The sequence below is a fragment of the Anomaloglossus baeobatrachus genome, chromosome 4, assembly GCF_048569485.1.
Source record: "Anomaloglossus baeobatrachus isolate aAnoBae1 chromosome 4, aAnoBae1.hap1, whole genome shotgun sequence".
Taxonomy (NCBI): Eukaryota; Metazoa; Chordata; class Amphibia; order Anura; family Aromobatidae; genus Anomaloglossus; species Anomaloglossus baeobatrachus.
The window spans coordinates 569,535,243-569,548,137 of NC_134356.1; the positions used below are offsets into that span (position 1 = coordinate 569,535,243).

The 12,895-nt window shown below is 45.4% G+C and overlaps 1 protein-coding gene across 1 annotated transcript; it reads right to left on the reverse strand.

Moving 5' to 3' along the window:
* Positions 1-217: 217 nt before the first annotated feature.
* On the reverse strand, positions 218-12,653 carry SNAPC5 (small nuclear RNA activating complex polypeptide 5). The gene is made up of 3 exons (XM_075346055.1): positions 12,461-12,653; positions 12,062-12,142; positions 218-2,421 (listed from the first exon to the last, which is right to left on the reverse strand). The coding sequence occupies exons 1-3, from the start codon at positions 12,548-12,550 to the stop codon at positions 2,302-2,304; spliced, it is 291 nt and encodes a 96-aa protein (XP_075202170.1). The 5' UTR covers positions 12,551-12,653; the 3' UTR covers positions 218-2,301.
* Between the last annotated feature and the right edge of the window lie 242 nt (positions 12,654-12,895).

Here is a 12,895-nt window from a genome sequence, read left to right on the forward strand (position 1 = left end):
TTGTTGGACCTGTAATGACAGTTATGGTGGTTGTCAATCAGCCTGATATTCCCTTCACAAGTCCACAACCGGAAGAAGAAAAAAGACCCAGACATTGACAGACCAACTTTGAGACCCAAAAGCCACTTTCTCCCTCTAGTGGCGATGAAAAGCCATATTTGTTAGACACAGACAGCACAACTAAAGTATTGTGTTTTGAATAAGAGATCTATCACCATTCTTAGTTTAGGAGTAATAATACCTCTTTATTTAGGAGAATTCACCAGACAACGCACACACAAGCATTCTCATATACGTTTATTTACATTGCACAGCTTATGTCTTGGTGCTATATCAGTACCCGCCATTTGTTATATATGGATGTACAGCTGCAGGAGCCATTGGTCCTTTGCTACAAGATTGTGCTTTATGTAATCCATAAAAAAAAGACAAGAAAAATTCAACATAAATTAATTGTATAAATCTTGATAGGCTTGCTCTAAACAGGGCAGCCCCCAAGATGCCGCAGTCATAGCACCTGGCCATGCTTGGCAATCTACTCACAGCGATAAGATTCAGTGCATTTTATGATGCCCTAAACTGTAGCGAATAGTGATGAGCGAGCACTACCATGCTCGGGTACTTAGTACTCATAATGAGCAGTTGGGAGACTCTTGTATCAAGTATAATGGAAGTGTGGCGCCCTGGACTAGCCAGGGGCCACAGGTAACAACACACACAAACCCCCACCTCCAGCAGTTCACAGCAGTCATCTCCAGTGAGACCTGATTTCTTCCCTCGGGTTCAGACAGACACACCAGGTGGGCGGAGTGAGGCAGATGGGCACGCCCACCGAGGAGTCTAACTGGTCAGAGGCAGGAAACAAGGTAGTGAAGTCCAGGTAGAGGAAGAGAGAGGAGGTCTGCAGACTGGGGCCTAGGTTGGAGCCAGTCAGGCAGACGGGGTAGTGGCCTTCTGCGGGAGCTGGGAAGACAGCCTTGGTGGAACCGTAGGTAGCCGGGGTTGGGCGGTGGCCCACTGGTACCGAACCGGGGAGCCAGCTGGAAACCGGAGCGCAGGAGGAGCGTACACTAAGGTGCAGGAAAGGACTTACACTAACAACCTGGGGTCAGGGGAAAAACACCGCAGCCGTCTGTGGGACTCGTCCATCCAGCCGTTTGTTTTACCAGAGACTCCGTGTGCATTACTGGCTGAGTGAGTACTACCGTGCCGCCTGGCACTGCGCTGCCCCACGACCCTGCACCCGGCCAGGCCCCGCAACCCACCTTCCGACCTCCACCACCGGGCCCCAGGACCACCAAACCCCCCTACCCACGGAGGGGAGAAAACATCTCAGCTGCTCCCTGTCAACGCTCCCGGGATCCCCGTACAGAGCAGCGGTGATGTCCCAACCTCACCACAAACCGTGGGTGGCGTCACAGACAATATCCCTAAACCAAACCACCCACTTTCACTCACGGGCGAGGAGCGCCGCTCGAGTCCCCGGGATCCGGCCCACCGCTCGAGCCAGAGCGAGCAGCAGCAGCAGCTGGACCCGAGCAGTGGGTGAGCGCAGCTCCCTCCCTGCCCGCGACAGAAGCCAGTGGGAAGGTCTGGAAAAATGCTCCAGTTTCCCATAGACTTCCATTATACTTTGTACAGGAGTCTGGCACCTCCAAGCGTTAGGAGCACCCGAGCATGATAGTGCTCGCTCATCACTAGCAGCGAATCTTTCTCATCAATTGGTAAATAACTGTACTATAGCCTTTTGTATATCTAATAGTTGCACTGACACCACATCCAAGTTTGCGCTAAATCATCAAGTGACCAATCCAGAGAAGTTGCTGATGAGGGTCTCTAAATATACTCACGTCCTATACACTGCACTGAAACCTCTTCTTTTACAGAGTCAATAATGATTAGGTCTTACCACTTTAGGTCCCAGTTCATCAAAAGGTGGCGTAAGCGCTTTGAAATGTCACCAAATTTTGGCGCAACTTGTTTTTAGCCAGTTTCTCCCAACTCCCCCAAAGTGGACAGAGCTGGGACAGCGATGCCACAGAGCGGACTGGAGTGAGACTTCTGGCGCGCACCTCTTCATGAGTTAGGCGTATATCACTCCCCCACTTATCAAGATTGGTGAGAACAATTGCCGATCTTGATGAATTGGGGCCTTAGTGTAGTTCCCCTGTAAGGACCATAAGATGTGAAACTAATGGACAAAAGGAGTTAAAATAGAATACATGCGAGATATTATACTGCAGTTATTATTCCTGTGGTTGAGAGTACATGATCTCCGAACTCTGTTGTTGGAGTCATCTTCTAAGTGTCTGAATCTTCTTCCTCTTCCTCCTCATCTTCCTCTTCTTGGTTATACGCCACTGTGCTCAGCTGCAACTCAGTCTGGTTTATCGCAACTTCATCATCCACGCTCATAGAATCCTGGAACAAAAAAAAAGTTAATTTACATATGTCACATACTTCTTGTACAATATACAGGATTTCACAAAAGTGAGTACACCCCTCACATTTTTGTAAATATTTTAATATATATTTTCATGGGACAACACAGACGATATGACACTTGGATGCAATGTAAAGTAGTCTGTGTACAGCTTGCATAAGAGTGTAAGGCCCTGTGCGCACGCTGCGGATTTTGCCGTGGATTTGATGCAGAACATGTGTAACATTGCTGCAGTCATTCCCCAGCAAATCCTATGTGTTTTAAAAAAATGCTATGTGCACACTGCGGATTTTTATACCCGCGGATTTTCCACTGCGAAATTAATGGGGGACCAACCTGCGGAAAATCCACGGTAAAACAGCATGCAGATTTCGCTGCAGTTTTTTAAAGCAGGTGCGGGATTCTTTATAAGACGGTCCGTTTTTTTCTTAAGAAATAGTCACTTTCTAGTGCCCACATAGCCTAAATGTGGTGTCTCCTCTAAATAACTCAACACCGCTATTAATGTCTAAACTGCTGGCAGCAATAGTGAGTACACCCCTAAGAGAAAATGGCCAAAGTGTCAATATTTTGTGCAGCCAAATATTTTCAAGCACTGTCTTAACTCTCTTGGACATTGAGTTCACTAGAGCTTCACAGGAGCCGCTGAATCCTCTTCCATCCTCCATGACGACATCACAGAGCTGGAGGATGTTAGGGACGTTGCGCTCATCCACCTTCCGATTGAGGATATCCCATAGATGCTCAATAGGGTTTAGGTCCGGAGACATGTTTGGCCAGTCCAGCACCTTTACGCTCAGTTTCTTTAGCAAGGCAGTTGTCATCTTGGAGGTGTGTTTGGGTTTATGTTGCAACCATTCCCTGAGGCCCAGGTCCGAAGGGAGGGCATAATGCTCTGCTTCAGTATGTCACAGTACATTTTGGCATTTATGGTTCTATTAACCCCTTCACGATCATGGACTGATATATCCGTCATGGAGCGTGTCCCGCCCCCTGCCGCAGGCAGGCAGTGGCAGTCGGCACACATCAGCTGTTTTCAACAGCTGACGTGTGCCTGCATGTTGCGAGTGGAATCGCTTCCACTCGCAACATTTAACCCCTTAAATCTCGCTGCCAAAGTCTGGCAGCGAGATCTATATGCGCGCGGCCATGATTTTTACTTACCGCCGCCCCCACCGGAAGTCACGTGCGTGATCACGTGACTTTCGGTGGTTGCCATCGTAGCACAGGGTCATGTGATGACGCCTGCAGCTATGAAGTTTCACTTTCGTTTTCCCTCGGCCGGGATCAGAGAGAAACAGGAAGTGACTGAATCTGCTGTTTACAGCTGTATAGCTGTGATCAGCAGATAGATAAGAGCGATCGAATTGCTGATCGCTATAGCCCCCTAGGGGGACTAGTAAAGTTAAAAAAAAACCAAACCTAAAAGTTCAAATCACCCCCCTTTCCCCCCATTGAAAATTAAAGTCTTAAAAAAAATAAATAAATATACACATTTGGTATCGCCGCGTTCAGAAATGCCCGATCAAAATATAAAATCAATTAATCTGATTGGAATTTTTTTGCTACTACGTTTACCAAACGCCAAAATTACTTTTTGGTCGCCGCAAGTTTTACGCAAAATGCAATAACAGGCGATCATAACGTAGCATTTGCGCAAAAATGGTACCATTAGAAACGACAGCTCGAGACGCAAAAAAAAAAAGCAGTCAATGAGCCGTAGATCCCAAAAAATGAGAACTCTACGGTTTTTGGAAAATGGCGCAAAACGTGCGCCACTTTTATTGGACAAGCTTGTTAATTTTTTTAACTCCTTAGATACAAGTAAACCTATACATGTTTGGTGTCTACAAACTCGCACCGACCTCAGGCATCACACCCACACATCAGTTTTACCATACAGTGAACACCGTGAATAAAACATCCCAAAAACTATTGTGCCATCACACTTTTTTGCAGTTTTTCCACACTTGGAATTTTTTTGCTGTTTTCCAGTACACCATATGGTAAAAGTTATGGTTTCATTTAAACGTACTTGTCCCGCAAAAAACAAGCCCTCATATGGCAAGATTGATGGAAAAATAAAAAAGTTACGGCTCTCGGAAAAAGGGGAGCAAAAAACAAAGACGCAAAAACGGAAAGTGCCCCGGGGCTGAATGGGTTAAACTCATGCAGCCCAAACCATGACACTCCCATCACCATGCTTGACTGGAGGCAAGACACACTTGTCTTTGTATTCCTGACTTGGTTGCTGCCACATAAGCTTATTTGGTTTAGATGGTGTCGAGTGTAGCTTGGTCTCATTAGACCACAGGACATGGTTCCAATAATCCATGTCCTTAGTCTGCTTGTCTTCAGCAAAGTGTTTGTGGGCTTTCTTGTGCATTATTTTTTTTAGAAGAGTGCAGTATGCGGCGTATGGTCTGAGCACTAATAGGCAGACTTCACCCATCCCTTTAACTTTTGCAGCAGTGCTGGTAGCACTTATATGTCTATTTTCAAAAGACAACCTCTGGATGTGACGCCTAGGCCATCTTTATGTAGAGCAACAATTCTTTTTTTTTTTCTTTTTTTTTTTTCAGACCTTCAGAGAATTCTTTGCCATGAGGAGCCATGTTGAACTTCCAGTGACCAGTATGAGAGAGTGTGTGAGCGATAACACCAAATTCACCACATCTGCTGCCCATTCTAGAGGAGACCTTGTAACAGTGACATTGGGGAGGGGAAATGGCTAATGCAGCTACTTTCACTTAGAGGTGTACTCACTTTTGTTGTCAGTGGTGTAGACATTAAAGGGAACCTGTCACCTACTCACCTGTGGGGAGGTCTGATGGGCGTCACTGATCTTGACCCAGCACTTCCTCTATCCTTGCGATCGCCGTCCTCCATCCTGCTTTGTATGGATGACACTTCTCTCTGCCATGCTGGGGGTAGAGCAAAGTACTGTAATACGCGTGTGCGGGAAAAGGTCAAAGACCGCACATGCTCTCTACAATACTTTGCTCTGCCCTTAGCATCGCAGAGAGAAGTGCAAGTGTGCCGGAGCAAAATGGAGGGCTCTGTGTGGATGACATAGGACGTGTCATCCACACGAGGCAAGAAGGAGAACGGCTATCGCACAGATGGAGGAGGCATTGGACCCAAGACCAGTGACGCCCATTGGACCGGAACGTATCGGACCGCCCCACAGTTGAGTAGGGAGACAGGTTCCCTTTAATGGCTGTGTATTGAGTTATTTAGAGAGCACCATATTTACACTGTTATACAAGCTGTACACTGATACTGTAGAGTAAAAGTGTCATATCTTCAGTGGTGTCCCATGAAAAATTATAAAATCACAAAAATGTGAGGGATGTACTCACTTTTGTAATAGTTGTACAGTATAACAGTGCAGGTAGTGGACTGAAACTAATATGAAAACATTTTTTTAGCTTTAAGAGAGGTCTAACTGCTATACTCTTGTGCTTTCACCATACGACCCAGGACTACGCCTCCCAATCCTCTCCCTGCTGTGATTGGTATAATGGTATAATGCACCAGACTCCCTGTAAAGGAAAACTTCATCAAGGAGACACCAGTCCTTTGTCTGAAGCCTGGACAACCCCTTTAAAAGGGAACCTGCCAGTACATTTTAATATATGGAAGTAGTGGTAGAGCTGCATAGAAGTATAAAAATTATATCTTTGCTGTAAAGATCTAATGTGCCATTAGTGAGTAATTAAGCATGGAAGCCATATGCAAATCAGGCTGGAAGTGCACTGGGGGAGGAGTGTCAATATATGAAGAGAGTGAAGCAAAAATCTCAAGAAATTAGCCTGGAAATTAACACTTGGGGGTAAATGAGTCTTCCAAATGGACAATGATCCAAAGAACACATGCAAAGTTGTTTAAAGGGAATCTGTTATCAAAAACCTGCTAACTTATCTGAGAGCAGCTTAATGTAGAGACAGAGACCCTGATTCCAGCAATGTATCACTTAGATTACTGGGTGCAGGTGTTCTGTGAGTTTTTAGATTTAGCAATGCAGCAGAGGTGAGAAAGCTAACCCCGCCCACACCAGGCTGTCTATATACAATGTCTGACAGTGAGCTGCTTATCACAGAAAGGGGTAGAGTCAGGCGAGTGCCCATGAGGCAGCTAGTCAAAGCAATGATAACCTTCTGGTGCTAAAACAAACATTACACGTTAGCACCATGGTTGTTGATATGACAACTCAAAAATATCTCCCGGATCCGCGCTTTCCTTAATCAAGAATCTGCAAAAACATTAGTGCATGCCCTCATCATCTCCCGCCTCGACTACTGCAACCTCCTGCTCTCTGGCCTCCCTTCCAACACTCTTGCACCCCTCCAATCTATCCTAAACTCTGCGGCCCGCCTAATCCACCTCTCCCCCTCGCTACTCCCCAGCCTCGCCACTCTGCCAATCCCTTCACTGGCTTCCCATCGCCCAACGACTCCAGTTCAAAACATTAACCATGACATACAAAGCCATGCACAACCTGTCTCCTCCCTACATCTGTGACCTAGTCTCCCGGTACCTACCTGCACGCAACCTCAGATCCTCACAAGATCTCCTTCTCTGCTCCTCTCTTATCTCCTCTTCCCACAATCGCGTACAAGATTTCTCCCGTGCCTTCCCCATACTCTGGAACGCTCCACCTCAGCATATCAGACTCTCCCCTACCATGGAAAGCTTCAAGAGGAACCTCAAGACCCACCTCTTCCAACAAGCCTACAACCTACAATAACCCTCAGTCCAGTACACCACTGCGCAACCAGCTCTGTCCTCACCTATTGTACCATCACCCATTCCCTGTAGACTGTGAACCCTCGCGGGCAGGGTCCTCTCTCCTCCTATACCAGTCTGTTTTGTATTGTTAATGATTGTTGTACGTATACCCTCTTTCACTTGTAAAGCGCCATGGAATAAATAGCGCTATAATAATAAATAATAATAATAATAATAATAATAATAATAATATGAGACACATTACAGGCCCCTTTCACACAGTTTTTTGCCACAGTCACAATCCGTCGAATCTTGAAAAAAAAAAATGGATACGGTGACTGATGCCGCTGGATCAGTTTTTTTCCTCATCGACTTGTATTAGCGACGGATGGTCTCACGTTTCATCTGTCGTTTGACGGATCCGTCGAAAATTGTTTGTCCGGCGGACGGAGAGACGGACAAAGTAACGTTTTAGTTTACGTCAAAAAAATCAGACCGTGATGGATCCGCTGATGTCCATTGTTTGGTGGAATGGAAGCCTATGGGCACAGGATCCATTGTAATCCGTCAAATGACAGAATCCGGAAATGGATCCCTTTTTTTTTTTTAACGGAGTATGCTCCAATTATCATTTAGCATCAAATTAGCCAGCCAGCCCCCAATTAGGAAAGGTATATAAACCTGCCAGGTAGGGCTTCAGTCATCAATGTCCCAGCAAGCATGCCAGCCAGCCAGCATATCAAAATATCAAAGTTTTCCGCTTTCATCCGAACATAGTTAAAATAAACTTCCCGGGGTTTCCTCTCAACTCCATATATAACGTAGAATACACCCCACGTGTTATTCTCAGTGCTGTGATTGGGTGGATCCAAAACGACGCCGGCGCAGACACATGATGCGCTGTCTTTCTCTCTCCTTTTCAAGAACGACAGTTTCCAAACGATTCACCTCAAAAGTAAAATCCACATAGATCTTCACAATATTCGCAATCACACCTTCCATTTTTGCCATTTGCTCTACAACCTGTCAAAGATGGGGTGTAAAAACACTGTATATATAGGTTTTCAGCAGCCTATAACATTTGGGAGCCTCCCATTGGGAGTTTTTAAAAAACGGATCTGTCGAAAAACTGAAGAAACGGATGAAAAAACTGATGCGATGGATCCGTTTTTTCACCGGATCCGCTAGTCGAATCAGTCGAAAAACAGATCTGTCGCATCAGTTTTTCCACAATCTGCGACAGATCCGTCGAGCCAACGGATTGTGACTGACGGCAAAAAACTGATGTGTGAAAGGGGCCTTAAACTTTACAGCAGGCTGTATTCAGATTGCATAGCAAAACCCTGTTGTCAGATTCCCTTTAAAGGCCTCGTTACACGCGTCGATTTATTGTGCAATTGCACCCGCCCCCATCGTCTGTGCGTTACGGGCAATTTGTTGCCCGTGTCACACAAAGTCGGTAACCCCCGTCACGCGTACTTACCTCCCGCACGACCTCGCTGTGGGCGGTGAACATCCACTTCCAGAAGGGGTAAGGAGGGGGAGGGGGGGGGGGGACATTCGGCATCACAGCAACGTCACTCAACGGCCGCCCAATAGAAGTGGAGGGGCTGAGGTGAGCGGGACGTAACATTCCGCCAACCTCCTTCCTTCCTCATTGCCGGTTGACGCAGGTAAGCTGTAGTTCGTCGGTCCCAAGGTGTCACACGTAGCGATGTGTGCTGCCTCGGGAACAACGAACAACCTGCGTCCTCCAAAATCAACGATTTTTTGAAAATGAACGACGTGTCAACGATGGACGATAAGGTGAGTATTTTCCATCGTTAACGCTCGTTCGTTGGCGTCACACGCAGCGACGTCGCTAACGATGTCAGATGTGCATCACGGAATCCGTGACCCCGGCGATATATCATTAGATACGTCGCTGCGTGTATCGGGGCCTTAACCCCTTCGTGACCGGCCAATTTTGTGCTTTGGTTTTTTTTTTGCCATTCTTCTTCTGAAAGACTTAACTTTTTTATTTTTCAGTCAATATAGTCATGTGAAGGCTCGTTATTTCCGGAACAAACTGTACTTTTAAATCAAACCATGAGTTTTACCATATAGTGTACTGGAAAACAGCAAAAAAAATTCCAAATGTGGAAAAATTGCAAAAATAAAAAGTGTGATTGCACAATTGTTTTTGAAATATTTTATTCATAGTGTTCACTGTATGGTAAAACTGACATGTCGTTGTGATGCCTGAGGTCGGTGCGAGTTCATAGACACCAAACATGTGAAGGTTTACTTTTACCTAAGGGGTTAAAAGAAATATCTGAAGTTTGTCCGAAAAAAGTGGCGTACGTTTTGCGCCATTTTTCGTAACCTGTAGCGTTATTTTTTGGGATCTATGGCTCAGTGACAGCTTATTTTTTCTGTCTAGGGCTGACGTTGTTAACGGTACCATTTTTGCACAGATGATATGTTTTGATCGCCCATTATTACATTTAGCGCAAAATTTGTGACAACCAAAAAATGTAATTTTGGTGTTTGGAATTTTTTTTGCTGCTACGCCGTTTACCGATTAGATTAATTGATTTTATATTGTCATAGATCGGGCGTTTCTGAACGTGGCGATACTGAATAGGTGTGTATTTTTTTTTAGCGCTTTAAATTTTCAATGGAGCAAAAGGAGGGTGATTTGAACTTGATTTTTTATTTTTTTTTAAAACTTATTTTTATTTTACTAGGTCCCCTAGGGGACTATAACGATCAGTAGTCTGATCGCTCGTTCATTTCTCCAGATCAAAGCAGCACCGCTCAGACCAGGAGAAATTAACACATCTTGTAACAGCCAGTACTCAGCTGTTTCTTTCAGGACCTAAGTCATGTGAGCACAGGAGTCATAACATGACCCTGTGCTACCATGACAACCACCAGATCCACGTGATCAGGTCACATGACTTTTGGTATCGGCCTGCGAGTACGGATCTATAGCTATCGCCATTAATATGGTGCTGCAACATCTTGACAGCGCCATTTAAGGGTTTAAAAGGCATGGGCGGATAGCGATTCCGCTCGTACCTCGCAGGCACACGTCAGCTGTATAAATCAGCTGAGATGTGTGCTGATCTCTGAAGGCTGATTGCAGCAGACCGCGGGGATTAACACTATAACCGCCAGTACGTAAAATTACTGCCCGCGGGCGTTAAGGTGAACCAGTCACTTACCATAGAAAATGTTTTAACCTGGTGTAAAGGATTATTATTATTATTATTTATTTATAGAGCACCATTGATTCCATGGTGCTGTACATGAGAAGGGGGTTACATACAGAATACATCTACAAGTTACAATAGACAGACTAGTACAAAAGGGAAGAGGATGCTGCTGTTTTCATCAGTGTGGAGTATTTATTTAGTTCTGTACTTCTCTCATCCGGAGATATGGCCTCAAATATAATTCCAGTATTTTTTTAGCCAAGTGGGTGTGTTCATGTTGATCACGCCTATTTGGCTCCGTAGACTAGATTCACATAAAGGGAAGAGGGGCAATATCACAGGATCGGAGAGACACAGGAACAAAAGAAAAAACACCAGGTGTAGGAGAAATAAACATTTATGCCAGTTAAGAAAAAATTACATATTGATGGCAAGTGACAACAAAGAGAAGGTAATGATTTGGCCATCAAACGGCTCTGCCCCATCCTACAGAAAATGTATGAAAACTAAAAAACCACCTGCAGACCTGACTCAGTTACACAGTTCTGGTAGAAGTAATTCGCCCAAACCAGCCCCTCACCGTGACTGCATCGATGCCATCCCACCCCAGCCAGCATGTGGTAATATGGGAGATTGGAGCAGAACGTCATCGGAAGTAGAATGAATATAGGAACACGACGTCATATGACCAGGTGATAAATTTATTTTTTTAAGTATGAATTAGGAAAAAGCTTATTTAGCCATAATGGAATGAATTAGAAATTAACATTTTAGCATTGGATCACTTAGATGTCTTTAAAGGGAATCTGTTAGCAGCTTTTGCTATGTAAGCTGAAAACAGCATGCTGCAACAGTTAAAATATAGAATTCAGGGATGTCTGCCTTGTCACAGTCCGATCTGTTTATTTAAACAGCAAGATCCTTATCATTGCTCAGACTACAAGGTCACCTGCATGACAGTCCGGCACACCCACTGCTGTGAGTGGCACCTCACTGTCGATGTATATTATCTATCGAGAGCCTGGTGTGGATGGGGAAAGCTCTCTCAGCTCTGCTACATAAAGCAAAAATACTGATTGTGTCAGAACGGCTCACCCAGTAATCTAAGTAATACATCGTTGGATTCTGGTTCTCTTTGCCTACATCACGCTGCTCTCAGATGAGGGAGCAAAAACCTGCTGACAGATTCCCTTTAAAAGAAAAAAACCTTTAGTTCTCGGTCAGATAGAATTGATGTTTCTTGTATGATAAAATATACTGTTGCCAATCAGTGTTTTGGATCTGATTTAAATAAGTGTTTGGGCCGTCTGTCAGTTTGTATCATCAGTGATTTTTTTTTTGTTTATGTATGAAATAAATCAATGACAAAACATCCCCTATCCATTACAATGTTACTCACAAACACTGCATGGATTGCACACTGAGCTGTCCGAGGTTTTCATGGACCCATAGACTTCAATGGCTAATTTTTATCTCGGATCAATAACAGGCGTCTCCATGATTTTTTTTGCTGACAGTCAAACACGACCATGGGAGTAGCCCCATAGACTATAATGGGCACGAGTTCTATCCATGAAAACACGATAGAGCCTGTGATTCACGGACGTCTGACTGACACCTTAATAATGGAGGTGAACGTGTCACACACTCTCAAGAGGTCATACACAGCCCGTATCCACGTACTCACCGCCTCCGGCTGTACAACCTGCGACTGCTGATCCTCCTCCTCTCCGGCACTTATCATGGACTGAAGAGCCAGCTCCTCAACCTACAGAATAAGACAATGGTGGATTATAGGGTCACTCAGTCCTGTGCCCGCAGGTCACACCCCACTGTTATTGTCAGAGTCCCCATATGGGTGGTAACTAATGTGGGGCAGAGTGTCAGTGTGTGTATATATTATACACATACATACATACATAGGCTCCATGGTGCTGTGACAGCCAGCCTGGGGTTTGCCGGCCACATGCAGTCACATATAGCAGCCATATGCACTGTCTGGCCATATACCACATCAGGATGGCACCAGGGCACAGACACATTGGGACAATTTGCTTTATACACATCTAGATGCTTGCACTCTGACCTTTAACCTGTTGAGCTGATCGTGCAGGGCCGCCTTAATCTTCAGCAGGGTCTCTTCCTCCTTTTTAAGTTCTTGCAAGCGACTCAGCATCTTGCCTCCAGCTCACCGTCTCGGCCGCCCCATCACCCAAAATCTAGGCAGCTGCACTCACATTACCTGTCACGACACTGAGCCGCATCATCACACTGCGCGGAATCCCCTGACGTCAGCACTGAGCGACGGCTAACAGGCGGCCATGTTCACTGAGGGCAGCTAAAGACAGCAAACACGTAGGCGTTCTATCACATTACGTGCGCTGCGCCACCTTGCGGTATCAGCAGGAACACGCCGCAGGCTAACTCATGCAGTGTTCTAGTACTGAGTGCAGCGCCACCTTGTGGTACTAGTGGGACGGTGTTACCCAGGTTCATTACAGCGCAATCCTCTACTGCTACG